The sequence below is a fragment of the Poecile atricapillus genome, chromosome 1 (genome assembly GCF_030490865.1).
Source record: "Poecile atricapillus isolate bPoeAtr1 chromosome 1, bPoeAtr1.hap1, whole genome shotgun sequence".
Classification (NCBI taxonomy): Eukaryota; Metazoa; Chordata; class Aves; order Passeriformes; family Paridae; genus Poecile; species Poecile atricapillus.
In genome coordinates this window covers 171,423,155-171,445,837 of record NC_081249.1, presented here as the reverse complement: position 1 = coordinate 171,445,837, position 22,683 = coordinate 171,423,155, and the positions used below count along the sequence as shown (strand labels likewise).

Sequence of the window (22,683 nt, the reverse complement as noted above, 5' to 3'; positions counted from 1 at the left end):
TTACAAGAGTGCAATGCAGTCATTCCAGTGTGATGCTAGGGCTCATTCTCATACTCATTTACACTGACCTGCAAAGGATCACTTGGGTCTTTGTCTTCTCCCCACCACCCCTCTGTTTTTCAAATGGACAAAAGAAGAAGTGTGTTCTGCAGTCAACACAGGTGTAATGACCACCCATGGATCTGAAGCCTTGCAACATCTTGGTCAGACTGAAGAAACAAACTGTGTCTGTTTATTACAGTAGAAGTTTTGGTCCTCTGCACATTGGAGCTTTGGTGCCTGATGTGCTGGTATCACTACAAGAGCTACAGACAAGCAAACTGTTTCTAATTCAGACACATCATCTGATCCAAAACAACTACGTGCTGTCCTCAACAAGTTATTAATTGCCTTGCAGTTCTCCACTAATCTGTGTTTTGTCCCATTGTGGGGGGCAGGCTTGAAGTGTTTGTGCAGCTCAGCTGGGATGTGCTATCTCAGCACATCATGCTCACACACTTGCTCAGTCAGGTGATGGCACTTGTGAGGAAAGAAATTTTTCTGGGTTGTTTACAACTGCTTATTTGTCTTTGATTAACACTTTTCAGTGAATATGGGAGAGCAGTTGCTTTGAATATACTTTTGATGAAATTCTTCAGCTGACAGCCACAAATTTCCTAATTTATTAGCCAGAACAAAGACCAAAATGGGAGATTGGACTTTACATTCCTTGGAGGAAGATTCAGAAATGAAAGAATAAATAAGCGAGCCAGACTTTTGAGTTTAAAGCTTCTACAAAGGTCAGATCATGTCTTAAGTAACAAGCCCCTTCTCTGCAGTGTTAATTTTGTTTTTACAGCCATTCAAACTAGCATAAGCCAGCCAAGTCTTGGGAAATTTCCCATTATCCAGCCTCATGGGGCCCATCTCACCATGACAGTAGCTCTGAACACTAACCCGGCTCCTCTTTGCAGTCACAAGTCCCTGGCTCAAGCAAGGGAATGGTTTTAATTAATGCTGGCTGGTTTCTGCGGGCGCTGGTTGGAGAGAGGAAGGGTGGAAAATCTCAGCCACAGTAGCTGGCAGCATGGAGATGTGTCTAAGCATTGTTTTGCTGTGTGGGCGCCTTCATTTGAGCTAAACTAACTAGGGAAGACTGTAGATAACCCAAGCTGACACTGGGATGAAAGAAAGCTGCAAATCATTTAAACTCAAACAAACAGTGTAGAACAAAACAGAATAATGTTATTAGGTCAGCTGGAAAATAGCCAGGCTTTGGGTTAAATGAGACAGCCAAAAAATGGAGGCAGAAATTTATCTAGTCCAAATGGATAATGAGAGGCTGGGAAACATAACTTGTTATGAATGCCATTGTATCTTAACTGTACTGTTTAATTTTCTTTTATCATTTAGAAGGAAGTAGGGGAAGCGCTGAAAGAAGCCTTTGATATTGGGAAACCCCCTTGTGCAGATGCTGCAGTCATTGAGGTAAACTGGGGGGAACTGAAAAGCTCCCATACTTTGGGGCAGTCGTGTTTTTGTCCACAAGTATGTGGTATTTGGCAAGACCCAGTTATGCATGTCTCAGTCTAAGCTCAATGTGTTAAAAGCCTGCAAGCTGGCTGCCATACTTAAGCTGTGTCTGTTTGCTCCCAAACCTGTTTTTGTGCTGGGCATACATAAAGAAAAATAACCCTTACTAAACTAAGGATAAGCTTGAGCTGATTCAAGTTGAAGCTGCATTTTCATACATGCTCCTGGATCTTTACACAACCTTTTGGAAAGTCGCGGTGTGTGTTACCCAGTCTACTCTGTGTGAGCTCTGCAGAGCACTTCTATAAAAGCAGAGAGAGCTGCTGAGCCGTGGCAGGGCCCCATGGCTGGCAGTGCAAAATGCAGGCAGGCTGCTCCCTGCTTGTCCCTGCTGAAACTGCTGCCCTGGTGGGTCAGGCAGTGCGGGGGATTCTGCAGAGCACAGCAAAGGCGAGTGCTCCGAGGGCATTGCAGGAGCACACCCTGCTGATTTGTGAGCAGCATATACTGTGGGCAGAGGGTGTTTGGATCAAGACCTGCAGAAGGATTAAAATAAATCCTGGAGTTTACATGTGGGCTCAAATGATGCTGGAGATCAGGAGCAGGCTGTGGGTTGTCATGACCCCTTCTTTCTTCTGCGCTTCCACCACCCCAGTGACAGTCCTGTTTCAGGTCATGATAGGGGGAAGTATCTCCATGGGACTCTGGGATGGCAGACAACCTCAGGCATTGGAAGCATCACAGATCAACAGAAGCTGGTTTTCCTTGTGAGGATAGAGCTTTAGTTGGCAAGCACTGGCTTTTCTGGCCCATCTCAGACCCAGGCACCAAATGAAGAGCTCACAACAGGGGCTGTTTCCTCCTTGTCTTGTGCTGGACCTGCTGGAGTAATGGAGCAGTGGTGTGCCCAGTGATGTACCTGTGCTAGAGTGACTTTTAGCAACCAAGACGTTTTTTTCTCCTGCTCCTGGCTCACAGTGGAAAGTTTTCTAACAGGAACTAGGACAAGGAATGCTTTGAATCCCATAGTTCTCATATCTGTAACATCTGTCCATGCTTCAGCATGAGTGGATTCACTCTGCTGTGTATACAACTGACAGGTTTGAATGCTCTGGGGTGGGTGATGGAAAAGCCTGGATTAATAGGAAAGCCTTATGAAATTACCGCCTCCTCAATTTTCTCAGGCTGACACTTAAACTTCAGATAGAAAATGAACAAGGTGTCATGGAAACTCATCATCTGTGGTTTTCTGACACTTTGGGGTGGCATATTTTATCCTGTCCCTTTGGGTGAACTTTTTACATCTGTTATGAGCAGAGGAAAAACCCATTCATGATGTGAGTCACCCTTTGTCTCTGGCTCACGAGCACTGTGAGGGCACAGCATATGGGTCCATCTGTCTCCTTTTATCCATCTGGCTCTCCTCCCCTTGCAAGCTTTTGTTTCCACAGGGCAACTAATGGGCAGCATTAAGCTGCCACCTGCTCAAGCCTGCCCGATATGGGGTGAATTTTGAGCTGTCTGGCACAGCCCACCTCCTGCAGACACCTGGGCCACCCAGATGGGGTCAGTGGGGCAGGACATGTGCTATAGGGTTTAACACACAGAGCTGTGTCAGGTGTGAGTGGTGGTGTCTGGGAAGGTGATACCTGCCCATTTCAGGCCTCCCATGTAGAGACCCTGACAGAGGTGCAGGGCACACAGCTAGGTCTGCATAACCTTCTTTTGAATGGCTGCACCCAAATTTATCTGCAAGGTGAGTCAGGTTTATCTGCACAGGTGCTCCTGCAGATGGCAGGTGTATGTATGAGCTGAGCTAGCAGGCTGGACATGGGCAGCAGAGAACATCTGCAGGGACAGGCTTTTACCCAAGCACAGCCCTGCTGACCACAACAAAAACAGTGGTAGCAAAGGTGTAGGGTCAGGCATTACAGTCAGGCTGATGAAAAATACATTTATTTCCACGAAGACTCTAAAAACTGAAGCAGAAGTTGGTGCCTAGAGGGCAGAGGGATTTGCTGCAGGATGAGCAGTGGGATGTATCCTTGTTCCCTGCATAGGGAACAAATGGCTTTGGCCAGTTCTCCTCTCACACATTGAAATCCACAGATACTAACAGAGAAGACAGAGGCTGCCAGGCGAGTCAGCGAGAGCCTGAGCGAGAAGGTGGAAGCTGAGTGCCTGGAGGAGTGCCTGAGGTTCCTGGAGAGGTAGGAAGGATGCTGTATTCCTCCTTGGCAACATTCATGCTCAAAAGAAAGAAATCCTGATGAAGCAGCTGGAGATACTGTGTTCATCTGGATCTTGATGGCTGTTTCTCATCAAGCTGTTACTGGAGAGACAGCACTTCACTGCTGTTTGTGTGCTCAGTATTTGTTGTTGGACTAAAGCTGAGGGAACAAAGTGCATCTGGAGTAGCTGGGACAGGATAAAGCTTTGGGGGGACTTCTGGAGAGGCTCAGACCTTAGACACACCTGGGAAGAGGGGCAGCCATGAGCCAGTGCCCAGGTCTGGCCCTTCCTACCCTGGCTACGCATCCCAGGCACAGTGCTTTCTGCTGGCTCTGTGGGAGGTTGGGGAGTTCTGCCCTGTCCTGGTACTCATAGGAGAATGAATGTCATCTGCTCATTTGGCCTCTCACCACTTCCTCCAACTCCCTTCATATTCTTTTTGTTCTTGGGTATTTCTATCCCTGTGTATACCCCACAGCAAAACATGCCAGGACTGCTGGTTGTAGGTAGTATTTTGGATGGAGATTTGATTTAAGATCCTAAGCCCTCCACATGATGAGAGGATGGAAATTCCTATAAAATTGAGTCTTTCAATTTGTGAGACTGAGAAAGCATTTCAGAGACCTTGTGTATTATTCATATACACTGAGACTTTGTTTTGCAGCTTTATCGGCAAAGCCTGAGTTGCTTCTCAGAAGGAAGTGTTGCAAATCAACCTCCTGCCTCTTAGTCCCTGATAGAGGTGCCCAGGCAGCTCAAGGGCTCTCTCTGCTGTTCCTGTGTTTTCCTTCCTCACCAGCTGGGCAGGACAAAGACTGTCTTTGTCGTGCTGTAGATCCCACCTGGGGGATTGAATCTGTGAGATAAAGAGAAAATCACAGAAGATTTCTTCAGTTTGCTATTGCTGATAGATGTGTTATGGAGCATAAGGTTAGGTTAAAAGTAATTCTTCCTGTTTTAATTTAGCTATGAAGATGAAGTAAGAAACTTTCTCCAGCTTGATGGCTGCCCGAAGATCTGCAGCAGCTTACGAATCCTGGAGAATTGCTGTCTTCTCAGGTTAGAAAACAGAGCCTCATGACATGGGGAGTGAAATGAGTTTTCTGTTGTTCTCATCTCCTTCTGACTCTGGTATGAGGCCAACCTTGCCTCCAGCTGGATATGGTCATCCAACCCTGTGCACACCAGCCTCTAAGCATGGAGGAAGCCAGCTGCTGTTAGCAATACCCCTTCAGAGCTGCCCTGGCTGCCCAGGCAAGAGGGAAGCTAAGATGGGGGCCACAGGGCTGTACTGCCACTTCTGGCCTGTTACCAGGCAGGTGCAGGGGCTGTAGCCATCTCCCCCTTCCTGCACTGAGCAGAAGGAAGGCAGCAGTTCTATGTCATGTGTGGGGACACTACCCTGGCTAACCCCACTGTGGGTTGTGATGTTATACCTTTCCCTGGCCTGATCGACCTCCAGCAGGAAAGCCTCATAAAGGTTGTACTGAGATGTGTGTGCTGGTGCACTTGGTAGGTGCAATCTTAAGTGCTCTGCAGAATGAAACCCCATGGAATATGCCAGGCTCTCCCTAGGGTTGCTAGGAAGGAGGGAAGCAATAAAGCACAGAAGGGTGGAGGAGTATGTTTGCACCTACGAGCTAATTTCAGAAGCACTTGCAGCAATGGAGAAAACAAGGTTGCTTCTCTTCTTCCTATGTAAAGTTATCCAGGGATCTCTGCAGTCAGCAAAATGCCAAAATCCAACATATGCACAGTGATTACTTGACATCAGAGCCTTACGTTGAGCCTAGGTATCTGCTTTGTTTGTTTTATTTTCATGTTGCTGATGCTGTATCCTAGACTGAATACTTATGAGTCTCTTTTATGTAATCCTTTACAGCTTTACTGAGAATGAAGTTGTACACTGAGCCTTTCCAGAATGTAAATGTCTGGTTTCAAGCTGGTGATAATTTTAACCAGGATTTGCTGACTGGAAGATTGTTCTGATGGAAGATAATTGTTTGTCTTGTATTTGTATGTTGTCAAAGGCACACAGGATGCTCACCAATACTGTTTGTTGAGGCTGCTTCATGCTTACTTGATTTTGAAAATACTAGGATTTTTTACTGATCTGATCTCACTTTACTATCATGATCTCACTGATGGGTACAAGTGGCATTTGCATGCACTGAGCTTTCATGCCCTTGTGGCAGTGTCTTAATGAGCACACAAATGCAGGTCACTGACCTAGCTTTGGACCTGAGCACGTGTCCATTCAACTACCCAGGCAACTGTGTTGGTTACAGTAGAAAGAGTTTTGATCTGAGAGAATAGTGTGATTTGATCCGATCAATACTTTCCATATTTATTTTTTTTAACAGAACTGTCTGGCATAAGCTAACATACATTTGCAGTGTCAGCACTGAGCAGAATATTAAGGTAAATGGATTTCTACACAGGATGGAAGATGACATTATGGAGCATTTTCTGCAGACCATCACTTCTAAAGTCAAGGTATGGAAGACCCATTTTAATTCTGACTATTGGCAGACCACATGGCTGGCATGCACGTCTCTCTCTCATGTCTTGATTTGGAAAAGGTGAAGCCATTGTTCAGCCTTCAAGCCTAGTACTCTCCTCTGCCTTGTCAGAATCTGTACATGGACAGCTTCACCTTTTCCAGTTTGAGGACCCCAGTTTCACTCTTTGTAGTGTTTGCTGTTGTGCTGCTCAGACCCCAAAAGTTGAATTTCATCTGGTACCTATTCATTCCCAGCAGCTGGGCATCTTCCCAGTGCAGTGATAACTGACAGAGCCCAGGGCTCTGCTGGGTAGTCAAGATGTAGAGAAGGCTGACCAGAAATGTGTCCCTCCCTTGAGATGAGGTCCCCTCCCTTCACACTTTCTAGTATCAGCCTATTAGCCCAGACACCCCTCATCCTTGTGAAATACAGAAAAAAACCACAGAATTCCAGGCTCCTAACAGTGTGTGATCTTGTGCATTTCCCTGGGAAGCTCCCCTGAGCATCTTCAGCCTCATTGCACAGGCTCCCTCAAGCACGTTGGAGGCAGCAAAAGCCAAATGACAAGAGAAACTCTGGCTACACTGTGCAGCTTTGGTCTCCAGAGTTCATTGCCTGCCCGTCCCATAGGCCTACACATCTGTGTGGGAACTGGGGGTGGTTCTGACAGAGCACAGGCAACCCTGGAGGGGAACAGGACACCTAGGGCTCAGGTTTTCAGTCTTCCATGTTTGGGCTTAAGAACTTAGTGCATCCTTCCTGAGTTGGAATTCTTTCTTTCTTTCTTTCATGTTTTGATTTTATTTGAAATAAAGGCACAGGATGCTGCAGTTTGTTTGAGAAGTCTGTTTCCAAGGGCAGAAAGAGCAAAGGCACAATAATCTGTGTCTGTTGTTTGTGTGGTGTCTCTACATGTGCACCCTTTGACTCTGTCTGTTTCTTTTCCTCAGGGAACACTGAAGGACCACTTCAAAAAGTGTGACAGTGGTTTTGACCACTTCCTTGAATCCTTAAATCAAAGCTTTTTGACCTTCGGGAAGAAAAAAACAGATATATATGAGGTAAGAAATAAGTAAGAAAGTGAGAACAAGATGTTACTCAGGAAATCATCTTACAAGAAAAATGAAGAGGGATTTTTTTCCAAGGGCACAGTGACATAGTGACAGGACAAGAGGGAACGCATTCAAACTAAAAGAGAGTAGGTTTAGATTAGATTTTAGGAGGAAGCTCTTTGCTGTGGGAGTGGTGAGATGCTGGAAAAAGTTACCCAGAGAAGTTGTGGATGCCCCACCTCTGGAAGTGTTCAAGACCATGCTGTATAGGGTACTGAGTAACCTGTTCTGGTGGAAGGTGTACCTGCTCATGGCACTAGATGATCTTTAAGGTCTCTTCCATCCCAACCCATTCTATTCTGTGAAATCACTAAAACTAGCAATGGAACCTTTGGATGGCACACTATTAGAACATTAATCCAAACTGCAGTTTTCTCAGTTGTCAAATGGACTTTTAAATACCTAGTGGTCTCAGTCTAGTACCTCTAGCCACCAGGGCTGAGTAGTGACAGCTGGGACCTTTCTGTAATTTCAGCAGAGAAATCAACAAGTGAAGAAATGTGGAAACTGAATGTACCTCCCAAATACAGAGGGGAATGCTGGGCTCCCTCCTCTCCTATCATTGCCCCAATATTGGAAATCTTCTCAGCTTCTAATGTGCTTCAACCTTATTTGTAAAGATTATTGATCCGTTTGATGTAGAGTGGACACAGAAGGGTGAAAAGTCCAGGTTCTTAAAGGGCATGGTGTCACATGCAGAGCATTGGCAAACAACCTCACAAAGTACGCAAGTTTTTTCACCTTTACAGTAGCGTAAACAACTTGTCTAGGATCTTACCCTCTTCAGCAATGAGGTTGGTACCTGGGGAACCCTCTCTTTTAGTGCAGGCTGGATTTGCTGCTGCTACATGTGCCATGTGTCCTCCTAAGCACAGGACTCCCAGGTCTGCAGTCTCTTTGTCAGTGATGATTTTAATTTACATTTTGCAATATGGAAAAAAGTAATGGAAGAGAAAAAAAGTAGGATCTATTCTGCTGTTGTTCAAAGCCTGTCACTGGACATTATGTCACATTAGTGCTGGGGCAAGCAGCAGCTCAGTGCTAAAGCACTGTGCCAGAGCTCTCTGTCTCTTGCTTTGTCTGTTTTGGACAGAGCTGGGGATTTCCTGTACCTTTGGACTGCAGCCTAGCCCTGCTCTGATTTCAACTGCTAACAAAATGTGGTTTCTGTGCAGCAGCGCACCCCCCATCAGAAACACTCACTGTTGCTGTTGGACACTGCATAGCCTCTGCACTGGGCTTCCTCATCAGGTAGTGGGAGCTAAGAGGGACACAGGGCCCTGTGTCAAGTGTGGATGCTCGAGGGAGGCTGCATGTGACTTTGTAGCCCAAGCTCTCCCCAGGTGATGTATGTTAGCCAAGCCAAGTGTCACAGCAGCCTTGGAGTATGAGTGACCTCTGGTCCTATTGTTTTTGATTTGATGTCTCCACACTTACCATCAAAGTTTATGTCATCCACATGCAGCTTGAAGTAGTAGAAGTGTTAGATCGAACATTTTTAATTAATACTTAAGCAAAGAAATGGGACAGCCATCTGCATGGGCAGAATATCTGCAGCCTGCCCTGGTAGAGGTGTGGTCTGAACCTTGCCCAGTGCAAGGAAGTTAATCTGGGTATCTTTGCTCCGAAACAGGCCCTCATCAAGGCTGTCAATGCCATCATTATCACAGAATACATGCAGGCCCTCCTGACCACTCCCAGGAAACCATCTGCTATGCAGAGGAGGAGGATTGTCAACAAGATAGAAGAAGATCATAGGATGATGCAAACCATCTTTAAAGAGTGCTTAGTAAGTCTGTGATATGGTTACAGTTTTGCTCTCTGTCATCAAGAAGAATACCAGCAGAGGAAAAGACTGAAAGCAACAAAAAAGCTTTAGAGTTTTTACCACAGGGGTATCAAGCTTCACCAAAATGACAGTCAGATGTGCTGACAGCCTTTCTGATCTGTCAGAAGCTGTTAGTTCATGGTTTTGAAACGTGTGACTGGAGGAGGCAAGTTTCGCACTGCTGCCAGTGACACAAGAATGAGGCGTGCTCCTCTGAGCTGGTGAGACAGCTCCAAAGCTGCCAGCTCCCCCCATCAGGCCTCTGGTACATGGCATGGGGGGGCAACGCTTTCCCTTGAGCCTCTGCAGTGATGAACCAAACAGCCTGATCCACATCTCCACCTGCTCTGTGGATCTCCACCTTGCTCTGTAAGGCTGCTCCTCCCTGGACATGGGAGGAGCATGTCCATCCTCCCGTCCAGCCTCCTCCTTCCCCACAGACCCTTCCCAGCCCCTCAGAGCTGGGATGATGGCTGCCTGAGCCATTTCCCTGTGCTGTGGCGTTTCCTCATGGCAAAAACATGCTGATGCTGTTGTGGTTGCTGACGGTTGTGGGGAGGAACGAGTCTTCCTGCAGGGGTAAACACCTCACACCATTAGGAGGTGAAGGTGCATTGCAGAAAATTGGGTGTAAAAGCAGAGCCACACCTCTGAAGAAAACTTGTGCAGAAGTGCTGGTTCTGATTTGCAGAAACAACTTCAGAAGCTTTAAAAAGCCTTACCTTATAATCTGGTGTAATTGGCAGTGCTGCACACAGCATCTACGGATGCCACCAGGCTGTCACATGAGTCCCTTGATTACCCAAGGGCAAGGATTGCACTGGCAGCAGTGTCCCCTCCTTCAGCTGGTCCAGTTGGAGAATCACTGCTGTGCAACGTCCCTAGCATGGTTCATTGGCAGATGCAGGCTGACAGTGCCCAGGCATGGTGCTTCATAAGGGGCTGGGCTGAGCAACACAGCAGTGCTTGCTAAGTCAGTCTGGTAACAGGACTCAGATGTGACAGCCTATAAACCCCCTTGGCTACACTGGTTTTAATAATTTCACAAATGCTGAGTCATTCTTACAACTTGCCTCTTTAAGTGCTAGGGACTGAATATCTATTTTCTCACAGACGAGTCCCTTCTAAGCCATATGTCAGCAATTCTTACCTTGCCCAATGGATAAAATTAAATAAAAATTATCATCTGTAGGCTTCTCTAAAATCCTCTCAGACCTATTATAATCAATGCATTAGTTTCATGGTGGAAGGCTGGAAGCTGCCAGCACTTTTATCTGGAGATCCACCTCTCTTGGAGTGATCAATCACAGATGAATTAACTCTTTCAGCAATTGAGACATGGGGAATAGCAGGAAGGTTCTCTAATCTTAACTCTGAAGTTTACCAGTAATGCTGTGCTCAGCACTGGCTTTGGATGTAACGTGCATGGAACAGTGTAAAGGAGATACAGGAAATCTAATTATCTATTAAAACCCAACTAAGCTTGTGTGAAAAAGGGCTGCATCTGGTTAGAACTGTTTCCCCAGTGTCCCAATGTGTGCATTTTCTTACTTGATGTGAAAGCACTGAAAGCCTTGGAGGTGAAATGTACAAATGATTTGCAGGGAACAACCTGCTCCTTAGTCATGAGGCTCACGGTTATGCATGTGAAATATGAACTCTGCTGCAGACTGAATTTATCGTGCAGTTGCTGCACAGGCTGCACCTGCTCCCTGCCCTGCTCTGCCCCCTCTTTGGGCTCTTCCTTCCCCTCTGTTCTCAAAACACATTAGGAGATACCTTGCTTCTCTCCTAAGAGCAGTATGTGTCAAAGGCACTTAAACACTGCTGACAAAACACCTCCTTTTTTTTCCTTTAGACTGCAGGCTGTTTACCCCTGACCTTGCCTGCCTATGTAAGTGCTTAACTAAATCTGACGCCTTCAAATTAATTAGCATTTTGTAATAGTGAGCTTGCCAAGTATGAAGCTGTACAGTACCAGTGCCTCAGGAGCTGAGTACAGCTTGTGCACTGAGAAGAGCTAGACATGCTGTGTGCTTGCAGTGTAGGGGGAGAGGGGGAAGGCTGTCTTCAAATATTATTATTATTTTAAATTCATGTTTAAAGCAGAGGTGCCGCATGGAGAATGTGACCTGCTGTTTCTAACGCCCCCTGGAGATCAGGGGAACCTGGGTTTCTCCTGCCCTAGTTTGGCAGCCCGTTCTCCAGGTTTGCCTTGTCATAGAGTCTCTTTGACGTGGTGGCATCAATAATTCAGGGAAGCAATTTAATTGCGTTGCTGCGCTGATGAAAAATGTGAGCAAGACCTGAAGCTCTCTCTTGGTGGTTCATCTGCATTCTGCTTCTCCAGCTCTGCTAAAAACGCTGTGTGTTTTTTGATGATACTTTTTTTCTCCTGTGTGCTCCAGATCAGAGGGAGTTGATCGTACGCAACATCTACAAACCATGTCATGTGTTTTACACTGTCTGGCCCTGTTTCCCACTTTTTCTCTATTAGAGGATCTCTGTCCCCTCATCCTCTCCCTAAGGTTGCTTTTCTGTCCCTGGGCTTGCTTTGGGGCAGCAGAAATGCCAGCATGTTTGGCCAACAAAGCTTGTTTTCACACAGGTCAAGCACAGGCTGTACTTACCTCCAGAAGCAAATCACTTCCAACAGGGTAAAATGGCCCTGAAAGGACAGGTAATTTAGGGAAAAATGAGGGACATTTGCCAACTTTGCCAAAGGAAGTGCAGGAGGGGATTCTGAGCTGCTGAAGATGGTTGTTCAGCTACCCAGTAGTCTGTGACTACTCCCCAGGTTCTTTTCTGCTATCCTGGGGGAAAATCAGACTTCTATACATGCACAGACACTCCTGCAAAGCTCCTAACCCACACAGAGAGATCCCCAGTCTGACACGAGTCCAACTTTTAATGTGCTGTGCTGTTTCCTCTGCCCTGAACACAACATTGTTTCTCTCCCCAGGGTCCTGCAGCTGGTTCTCTCAAGGATCCCATAAAAGCAATTTTAGAACTTATTCAAACTTCTGATCCTGAGGGGATGAAAATAGCACTTCTGCCCATTCTAAAAGAATTTCCTGACCTCAGGTAATGTCTTTGATTGGTTTGACTTCTGTACTTTCTTACATGGTTACTTGACACCAGAAGACCTACCTCAATATTAGTCCTGTGATACTTTTGCAGCCTGTTGGTCCAGGCCCATTGACCCTTTAATGTACTCGCTGGTGCCTGGTTTATATCTCTGCCAGACATGGACTGGTGAAGTTGACAGGTCCTTCTGTAAAGGTGGAGGATAGATGAAATTGCTGTAAACATAGCAGAAATACTGTGGAAAAATACTACTTTAATGCAGAATTTACAGGCACATATGTATCAAATGTAGGTTTCAAGAACATCCTTAATTTAGCCATTTCATAACTTCCAAACACTTGGCTTTTGGCTTCAACACTTCACTAAACCTTGTATAACGATTTTCACAAATTCCTAGGTGCATTCAGCAATATACAATTACATTTTTTACAGGAAACTTAACAGAATTGAAACACAGCTTTTACTAGGAAGGAGACATCTTAGCTAACTGCATTTTTTCCAAAGCCTGTGGTTTACTGCATCTATCTTTTGTATCTATCTTATCATCTATCTTTTGATGTGCTGTGCCTCTGTTTTTCCAGCTTAACATGATTGCAGTGTAGAGCTCTCTGTCCCAGGATGCTGTGAAGGCCGAAAGTGTAAATATCTTCAAATATGGGGCAGACAATTTGTGGTAGATAATTGCTTCAGTGACTATTTTTTATTATTTTTCTTTGCTGTAGGCAAAGAAAAATAATAAAAAGAAAGACAAAGAGATTATGTTATGCTTCCTCTGGTTTCTTCTTTTTTACTTTACTACTTTTGAAGGTGCTATTGAGCTAAAAAGCTGCTTATCTGATACAGCATAGCAATTACATATATATATATGTATATATGTATATATATGTGTGTGTGTGTGTGTGTGTATAGTATAGGAAGTTCAGTTTATAGGGCAAAGAAAGTTCTCAGAAGACCCAGATCTCAGAGGAGGTCATCTTGGTTTTAACTGTTTGGCTTGGATACATTTGGATTATATCCAATATGGCACATCCCCATTCAGCAGAACAGTGCTCTGTAGAACATAAATCCTGTAACCTTCCACATGAACAATAATTAGCTCCATTTGAGGGGAGAAAATATATAAAAAATGCTTCCAAATGGTCATATGTAGAGTTGTATGAAACCTCTTATGACAGATACAGGTCTTTTTCTAAGAATAACCTGAGCTGAACATTTTCAATACTTCACAGGGATGCTGTGTAACCTGGGCTTGGGACCCATGAGCTCAGCCCCATCCCACACAGCTCTTGGGATATGGCCTCCCCCTTAGGTTGCCAGAGGGTGTCAAGAAGCAGCTTCCAATCTTTGGTCTGGTCCAGCAAAACTGAGGGATAGGAAACAAGACTTTTTTTGACTCATTCACTTACCTGTCCTCTTGTCCTTTTGGAAAGGAAGGAACATCTGAGTGCAGTGCTGGACATCAAAGATGTGCTCAACCGAGAGGACAGAGCTGCTCTTTTGAAGACATTTCACGATAATTGCAGGGAATCGGAAACAGAAGCAAACTTGCTTTTTGCAGATATAGAAGTAAAACCTAGAAAATATGGACTCTGTGGCTGCCTCTGCTGTTAGCAAAGGTGGGTATATGTGAGAGTGTGCTTGTGTGTAACATGTACCTGTATAGGCACCCTGCTTACAGGGAGGTGGAGCTGTAGCTTCACCTCCCCAAGGTCCTCACTGCTCTATAAACTGGCTCTACTTCCTTCTCTCTGCCTGCAGACTTCCACACCCTGGAGGATGGTGCTGTAGGCAGTGCAGAGTGCTGAATGCTTAGATGAGTGATTCAGGTTACAGGAGGAATGACGAAGAAGACTTTGGAAAGATGGTTCTTCTTCCCCATCTTTCACTCCTGTCTGTTTGTCCCTGCAGCAAGGTCTCTGTGCAGCATCCCCCCTTTCCAACTCTTACCCTCTGCATGGGTACGCTCTCCCAGGCAAATGCTGTTGCCTCCTAGCAGGACAAGCCAAGGAGGATCCTCTCTGTGAACCTCCTGCTTCTCTGGTGCTGAGGAGAGGGATATGGGAGCCCCACCACTGCCCCCTCCATGACAGCTGCATTAATTAAACCAGGCTTGGTCCCATTTAGGTAACTATGCTGTGCTATGAGAACCAGAGGCAAATGTGCCCACAGTGTCCTGGCAGCAGCAGCTGATGGTAGAAAGGAAGAGCGTTAAAATCAGAGGGATGACTGTCACTGTAAGGAGTTAAATCCAATAGTGAGAATTGCCAAAGCTCATTTGGAGCACTTGCCATCACCTTTCAGTCTCCCAAGGGACTCCTTTGTAGTCACAAATGGGCAATTTTATTTTTTTGGGGGGGATAAATTGCAGCAGATTTTGAAGTTAAGCAGTTCCTCATGGTTTTAAAATACTGCCTAGTGGAGAACATGCAGCTATTTTCTTCACTTTAAATGATTGACAACTTTTTCTTAGCACGAAGTTATCCAGCTCCAGCTCAGAGGTGGTGAATTTTGTTTAATGTTGGTCAGGTCAGAGCCCTCAGCTATCAGGAATAGTACCACTCAGTTAATAACTACAGATTGTCAGCAGTTACCCTCTGTTGCATAAGCTGACTAGACTGAGGTTGAGAAGCACAGTCCCTTTCCTCCTCCACTCCCAGGTGTCACCATTTATTTATAGTTATCCATGTTAGCAGATCAGGGATGAGGTATGCGGGACTCTGCCCTCCAGGCACAGGCACACAAGAGGCTGCCCTGGTAGCAGGGAGAGAAAGCAATTATAGAAACAATAAGCACAAAAGTTTCTCCTCCTAATGAAAACTGATTCTGATATAACATGACGGCTGTCAGCCACCCATGCTTATACTTGACTTTAAAGAAATTACACATAGTGTCACCTTTGCTTTAGTAAAGATATCGAGGAACATGTTTTTAAAGCATTGTGAGTCTCCTATTGGCTGAAATCCCCTGGGTAAATAGGCTCCCAAATCCTAGCAGACCCAGCTGAGTCTGCAGTGTGGTGGACACGCATGCCTAGCACAGATTGGTGGCCTCACCTGAGTTCAGGGGTATCAGTAAAGGTGAAATCAGTTATGGGATGTGCCACCTTCCCCCTTCCATCCCAGCCCTTTGATTTTGCTGCCATGCTCTGGGGTATGATCTGTAGGCTCTCTGGGAATCAGCTGCTTCCTCCTAGCCAGGAACTCATTTCTCCTTCCTGTATATGGAGGTGGCAGGACTTTGGAAAAGCACTGGTTTTGGTTGTTTCACGTTAGCATGAAATGTCCTTCCAGAAGAGGAATGAGAAGGTTTGGCTGGGGAGGGCAGGCAGCAGCAGGGGTGTTGCCCATGGCTGTGGGCCCATGGATTGCTTAGCCCAGGAAGTGGAGGATCTCAGCAGGTAACACAATCAGCAGGTAAGTGTCGATACAAGACACTTCATTCACGCAAGAGTGTGCACAGGAGAGATGTTTCTGCTGTTTGACTCTCACATATGTGCTGACGAGTGCTATTTAATTACCCAGCTTTTTTCTTGCCTTTCCTCAGGCCTGCTGGGACAGACATGAGGCTTTGCTCCCCTGTGCCAGTGTCTGCAAGCTCCTTGAAAGCTTCACATGCAGCTGGATGCATGGAGAAGCCTATCAGCCATGGAAGACAAAACTCCTGCACTTTTGCAGGAAAAACATGTGGGTCAAATCCTAATCTTATATGTAAAATCCAGGAGTAAGATGATTGATATGGTAGAAAGACATTTCTTCAAAACTTCCTAGAGATTGCCATGCAACTGAGTCCTGGTGGTTATTCTCAGCAAGTGTGGAGGAGGAAGGTTTCCCCTCATCAGATTCCTCTCTGTTTCCATGCCTTGTTCCATGACATCTCTAATGAAACCAAGGACTGCTGTACCACATGGTGTCCCATCATTGCAATGTCACGAGGGATCCAAGACCTCTGTTAGGGAATATTGCCTGGCTGATTGTGCTGGCAATGCCTGCAGGTCTAGGCACCTCAGTTTACCCCCCAAAGCCTCACCTGCACCAGGAGGGTGCAGACAAAGCTGCCTCTTCCCTCTCTCATGAAGGCTGTGACCTGCTTTGGGGGCAGCCTGCCATGGTGAGGTGTGGGATGGGGAGTTCTTCCTGTATGAGTTTTACAGATGGCTCAGGAGCATAGTCTTGCATCAATTTTTATACCTCACTTACTGGAAATTTCCTCTTGGACAGGGAGGGGAAAACCTCATGGGAAGCAGGCAGTAAAAGGAGCTGTTTGTCCCAGCCTCTGGGCAAGGTCTCTGCTAGTTTTCACATGTAAATGGGCAGTTCCAAAGGAAAAACACTGACTTCTTCCTGGTTATCTATGGACTGGTCACAGCTGCCAAGCTGAATGTGGTTCAAGGCCCTCCTTTGCTATTGTGTGAATATAGGCCATTACTGCTCCTCTCTGACAACATAACTGAGCAAAAAACTCTACCTCAAATGTGCCAGTGTTTTTCTGAGCAGCCATTCCCCCTTGAGTCTGCCTCCCTAACAAGAGGGAAAGTCTGTGTGTAACCTGTCAATGTGTGTAGCAGCAGACATGTCATGCCCTGGTACCCTGAGAAATGCAGACCCAGCTGGGTGCTGTCACATTCTGCAGTGCTGTGCCATCACCCCAGGGGCACAGGTGCCCCCTCCCAGAGACCTGTGTGCAGATGGGGTCCTGTGAGCTAGAAAGGAGCCAGGGCAGGTTTGTAATTGTCATTAGCTTTGTTCCTGGTGCAGTGCTGAGTTACTCCATCTCCAGAGAGTCCTCTGTGTGCTTTCAGGGCACCAGGAGACCTTGGCACTGCTACGCTTCATCCCTCATGTCACTGAAGGGCAGTGAAAGCATGCCATCACCTGCTTGCCCTTCCTGACTGCACAGCTGCTCAAAAGGCCAGTGCTGGTGTCCCTAACATTTCATGGCTGTCCACTGTGGCTTCAGTGAGACCTTCCCTGTGATGTGGGAAGGCTGGGGAATCTGGAGGAGCCACAACCTGGCTGGGTGGGCATGCGTTGGGCTGCAGGGCTGGATGAGCACCTGCCTTCTGAAGGTGGCCAGTCCTGCCAGGCACTCTGAGCCAGTCACCCATCCCTCCTGCTGAACTGCACATTTTTTCAAGGGTGGGGAGAAATGTCAGACCTGAATGACAGACCCTATTGTGATGGCAGGGTCAGGGTCAGCCTCTGCCAATGGGGATTTCAAGCAACAAGCCTTCCAGAGAAAATAAATGAAACCTTCTCTGACATTTCCATCACTGTTGGGCTAAAAATAATCTGTCAGCATGTGGACAGCTCTGGCCATGCACATGTCAATGTCTGTGTGTGTCTGTGCTGTTTGACATCTGCAGCCAGACAAGGGTGCGTTCTGCTTGGAATCAGCAGCTGGGAGCCCTGAGGGACACCAGGCTTGCCATTGCTGTGTGCAGATCAATGAGGTTTTGTAGCAGCAAGTTTTTGCACCATGTGTGAAGCATCCACTCATCAAGAGACCAAATAAAGACTTGACCCATGAGGTTCAATGAAGTTCCTCAGAGCCAGAGGGCTCAGGGATGTTGGCTGGGGGTGATGGGGAGAGGCAGCCTAGTGTGGGAGGGATGTCCTTGGGCACCCACGAGTCACCTGCGGAGAGCAGATGGTGTGTAGGGAGGCTCCAGGCGGCTCCCCAGGACGGGAGGCACTGGCAAGGGAATGTTGGGTCACTCCCTAGGACAATCTGAGGTGATCAGGGAGGGGAGGAGGGAGGGAGGATGAGGGATTTTCCTTGTTTCATGGAATGGATGACAGATTTTAACCCACTATGTTGTGTGACCTGAACTTCCCAAATGATCCAGCCTCCTCCTTTCTAGCTTTCACCCTAACCTGGGGTTAAAGCGCTTGTGTGGGATTTGTGCCACTCTCTGCAGAGGGCTGGGAAGCAGGGTCACACTCAGGATCCTCCTGCAGGATTACCTCGTGGCCTTGGGATGTGGGCAGGGACAGCTCTGCCACTGTCACCAGCCTGCCAGCACCACCACGGAGCTGTGCTATGCATCTCCCATTTGGCCTTTCTTCCAGTGACTCCACCTCTGCGAGTAGGACAGGATCACTCAGAGGCTCCCTGCACAAAGTCCTTCTCGCATTCCCTTTGCACCCAAGGTTTCACTGGGAACTCCTTGCCACAAGGGTTGTGCCACTGTCATGCTCACCCATCAACTAGACACGCCAGGCTTGGGATGTGGGCAGAAAGGAGTGACAAGCTGCTCTGGCTCTTCTGGAAGCCGTGCTCCATCACCTCTCCAGCTCTGCTCTGGGCAGAAGGGTTGTATGATGAGCAATGATTTGTCACCCGAGTCCCCCACACTGCTCGGGGCCAGGGTTTGGCTGGCTGCTTTGAAGTGCTGCTATAGGGCCTTGCCAGCCACTCCCCTCATGTGAGCTGCCATCTCCTTCAGGGCTTGATGCTGAGGGCAGTGGAAAGCAGATGCTCCTTAATTATGCTGCAAGGTCTGAGGAAAGACCTGACATTTGGTGAGGTGCTGTCTGTTCTTCCCTGGTTTATTTAGTGACTTTGCCAAGGATGTGACAGGGAATAGAGGGTTTGATAGTGAGAAACACAGGTAATACTCTGGACATGCTGAGCTCTGCTGGGTATCAAATGTGCATGAGGAGAATCAATCCCTAAAACTGTGAGACCTCAGAGAAGGCAAACCTTCTGATTGCAAAATCATATAGTAAATTGTGTTTCATTCCTATCCCTCCCAAGTGGAGCCTGTCAATGGTGGGAAACTCATATGTTAATCCCAATATTAATCAGAATAACTTGCACTCACCTTTGAGGCTGTCCTCCCCAGCACCCAGCTGGAAGTGATGCCTGGTCCATGGGTGGGAAAAGGGGGCAGTGTGTGACAGGCAACATGGCAAAAGCCACCGCAGACTATACTCCCCAGCACATCTGAAGGTTGGATTTTAAGGCAGAAATGCCTGCCTTTACAGCAGCACCCCACGGTCCATGAAGAAAAGACGAGGAAGCACTGGAGTGCGCTGAGGTCTCTGGCCCTGCAGCAAGGAAGGGCTGGGATGGATTCCCCCAGTGGCCCCGGGAACACCCGGGCTGGGAAGGGTACACTCCTGGTGCCATCTAGTGGCACTGGGACATGGAAAGAGCTGTGGCTCTTCTACGTTTATCATTGACGTTGTTATTATGGGACATTACAGGGAAATATGCCTACATGATGTATCAGCTACGTGGCTGTGAGAGTGGCCCCTTACCAGAGTGTGAGACTTGTAGGACAACAAAACGCTGGGAACTCAACTCTGCTGTAAAGCAGAATGCACAGAGCACTTACCTATGTCTGCCTGCCAAATAACCAGCAGGTTTATGGGAAGATTGTGAAAGACAGTAATGAGCAGGATAAGCAGGATGTGTCCTGTGCTTTATAGAAAGATCTGGAGCTTGTGTATGTGGAGAGGAGGGGTTGAGAGGCAGTGCTGCAGAGCCAGGACCCAAGGACCTGATTTTTTCCCACTTCACAGCAGCTGGGCTTCCTACTTCAGTTAAGGGCTTTAGGATAAGGTTTTAGTTGGCTTCATCTGACCTAAGGCCATATGGGCACCTGAAGATGGGTTTCTGCCCTCACGCCTGGGTGCCTCCCCACCACCTCATCATCTAGCTCCACTGACAGCAAATTAACAGCTAAAATAAATAATCCTGCATGGGTTTGCCTTTCCTGTTTGCTTTTCAGGAGTCCTGGTTCCATCTCTCTGAGCTCCAGCTGCCAGCTTCACACCTGCTAACTCTCCTGTCTCCTATTGCTATCCTGGTTTGCAGGCTGATCCCAGCTGCCCTCCCCAGCTGCCCCCTTGCACACTCCAGGGTCTGTGGTTGCCTGTCCTGTCCAACCTGGCTCACACAGCCTGTGTGGGACCATTGCATATTGCCCCAATGGGCTGTTCAAAAAGGGGTGCCAGTCTGCCAGCAGTTTAAAAAAATGGACAAAGTTTAAAGCAGCTGCCAGGAAAACCCTTGTGTTTCAGGGCTGGACAAAGTACTTGCAAGAGCAGACTGTCTGGAGCTGTTTGTTCTATCATATACTCTTGCAGGGTTTTGGAGAAATAGTAAAGCTAATCTTGGTTCACAAATGAGTATTAGATTTTTTTATTCACTGGATTCTAACCTCTGAACTTCTCCACACTGACCTTTTGTGCCTAACAAAATGGGCTTGTGCTATGAGGAATGATGTCATTTTATTCCCTTCCAGGCTGCCCAGTGCTGAGAAAGATTCAAATTTTCATTCCCGGATGCCTGCTGCAGCTCCTGCTGATGGTGCCACGCGGTCCATGGCCCATTTTGTCCATGTCTGCTGGGTCTCATCCAGCAGGATCCAAACTTTGGAGGGAGAGGAGGGCCTGGGAAGGGGAGGGATAAGCCCAAACTGAGGTGTTGCGGCTCGGGAAGAAGCTGGGGTAGATGTTAAAAATGAGTTTTTCATTGAGAGCTCTGTGGAAGAGGGGGGAGAGCCCTTGAGAGCACAGGCTGAGGGATGACCCCTTAGCCGTGCAGGTCCCCTGGCAGAGGGCCCGCGCTCAGGGCAGCCCCCAGCCCCTGCCTGTGTCACCCGGTCCCCTCGACAGCGAGGGGCCCTGGCTGCCCCGGCCGAGCCAAGCCGCGGGATGTCCTCTCCTGGCTGCCAGGGCCCGCGTGGAGCCGGGACCCGCCGCTAGATGGGAGCAAAACCTGCGGAACAGCCGAGCCCACGCGTGAGGCCGCGGAGCGGGGATGCCCCGCAGGGCCGGCACGGGAAGGTTTCTCCTGCCAGACACGGGCCCGGAGCCAGTGCCCACTGCCGCCCCTTGGCAACTGCTGGCTGATTCTCCTGAGCCTGGCCCACCGAGTTTCAGCTTAAAAACTCAGGACAGAGGAGCTGGGCTCACTTGCCACAAATCTGCCTCCTCTTCAGACCATCATGGGTCCTGTAGTCCTATCCTAACACCCATCTGGGCCCTGGGATGCCTCCCTGCTCCCTCAGCCTGGGGGGCTTCCTTCTCTTGCCGTGTTTACACTTAGGTCTCCCATAAAATTCCCACCAATTTACTTATCTTTCCTCCCTGGGATGTCAGCCCTGGCAAAAGTGCTGCGCCCATCCTTGCTTTGCCTCCGTCACTGCCATGGGGAAAGCCCTGCAGCCAAGGTCCACTGCCTCATCTGGGTTTGCTCACCCCAGGGCTGCTGTAGCTGTCCCGGCTGTCCCTGGCTCAGCCCTGTGCCCAGAGAGCAGCAGGTGTCCTGGGGAGTCCTGTGGCAGGACTGTGCTGCAAGGGGAGAATGCCATAAAGGAACAGGGTGCACTGTGTCATAGCTCAAACCTGTGGTGGTTTCTTTATAAAGAACTAGTGGGGATGAGCCTTCTGCTGTTTCATGTCCTGCATGGTCATTGATAACTGCCCTGTCAGCAGCACTTTCTTGGCTCCTTCTTAAACCAAACAAGCCCAGGCTGCTGGAGCTCACGCCACAAGATCATAATCAAAAATAGTCATGCCTGAAATGTTTTCCTCAAGAGTGCCTGATAGCCACATGGACAGGGATTTCTGTGGGCACTGTGGGATATGTCTCTACATACCAAACACTTACTGCAGGGAGGGAGGAGAAGTGGCAGTGACTGCAGGAGCCAAGTGCCCATGTCCTGTGAGACAGACTGAGGCTCAAGAAGCACAGCCCTTGCATCATCTTCCCTATAGCTTCTGAAAAACAGGACCCTGGAGGAATGTGGAGTTGCCAGCAAACCTTGTCCATTCCCAGCATCTGAGGAGAAGTTGAGTGAGTGGTTTCCTGAGACTGACCAGGGAAGAAATGCAATCACATGACCAGAGCCTGGTATCAAAGCCATTGAGGAGCTGAATTTCCCTAAAGACTTCTTTGCCTTCCCTGCTTTGCCTGCTCTGCTTTGCCTTGCCTTCTCTTCTCACTGCTGCATTCCTCTCTAGAAACAATTTTTTACTTCTTTGAGGGCTAACATCTTGTATAGGCCAACTTTCATTTATAAATGAAGCTGTGTTAGTTCCTTCAGTGTTTTCTCACACATCACATTTCTGGTCTTTCAGTCATTCTCCCTTTTGCCTTTTGGACTCTGGAATGCCATAAGTGGACACTGCACAGTAGCTGAGCTCTGGCAATAACATATGGATAGGGGAGTTTCTTTCAGTGTTGTCCTGGTGTCAATTTTTGCATTTCCCAGCTGGCGACTTCCTTTTTCACAGCAATGTGCTGAAACAGCCCATTCATGACCTGTCATTACTCTGGAGTGTTTGAATTTTTGCAGTTATTACTGAATGGGCAATTTCCTCCCTGTGTTTGTACAGTTGTTTACTTCTGTTGCACTGCTGTATGCTGTTCTTCTTGTGTTTGAACTGCATCCTAT

General features: G+C 47.6%; 1 protein-coding gene across 8 annotated transcripts in view; it reads left to right on the top strand.

The window, feature by feature from the left end:
• The window catches only part of LOC131582340 (exocyst complex component 3-like protein 2), a 49,082-nt gene extending 31,291 nt beyond the window's left edge, over positions 1-17,791 (top strand). For 5 of the 8 annotated variants that reach the window (XM_058845432.1, XM_058845423.1, XM_058845451.1 and 2 more), the window contains 9 exons: positions 1,393-1,467; positions 3,622-3,722; positions 4,711-4,803; positions 6,108-6,240; positions 7,199-7,309; positions 8,994-9,149; positions 12,151-12,272; positions 13,706-13,891; positions 15,819-17,791. In XM_058845432.1, the coding sequence (XP_058701415.1) occupies positions 1,393-1,467; positions 3,622-3,722; positions 4,711-4,803; positions 6,108-6,240; positions 7,199-7,309; positions 8,994-9,149; positions 12,151-12,272; positions 13,706-13,886 (972 nt within the window). In that variant the 3' untranslated portion in view covers positions 13,887-13,891; positions 15,819-17,791. The remainder of the gene's footprint in view (positions 1-1,392; positions 1,468-3,621; positions 3,723-4,710; positions 4,804-6,107; positions 6,241-7,198; positions 7,310-8,993; positions 9,150-12,150; positions 12,273-13,705; positions 13,892-15,818) is intronic. The other 3 variants (XM_058845415.1, XM_058845443.1, XM_058845458.1) reach the window with 3 other exon arrangements.
• Positions 17,792-22,683: the final 4,892 nt, after the last annotated feature.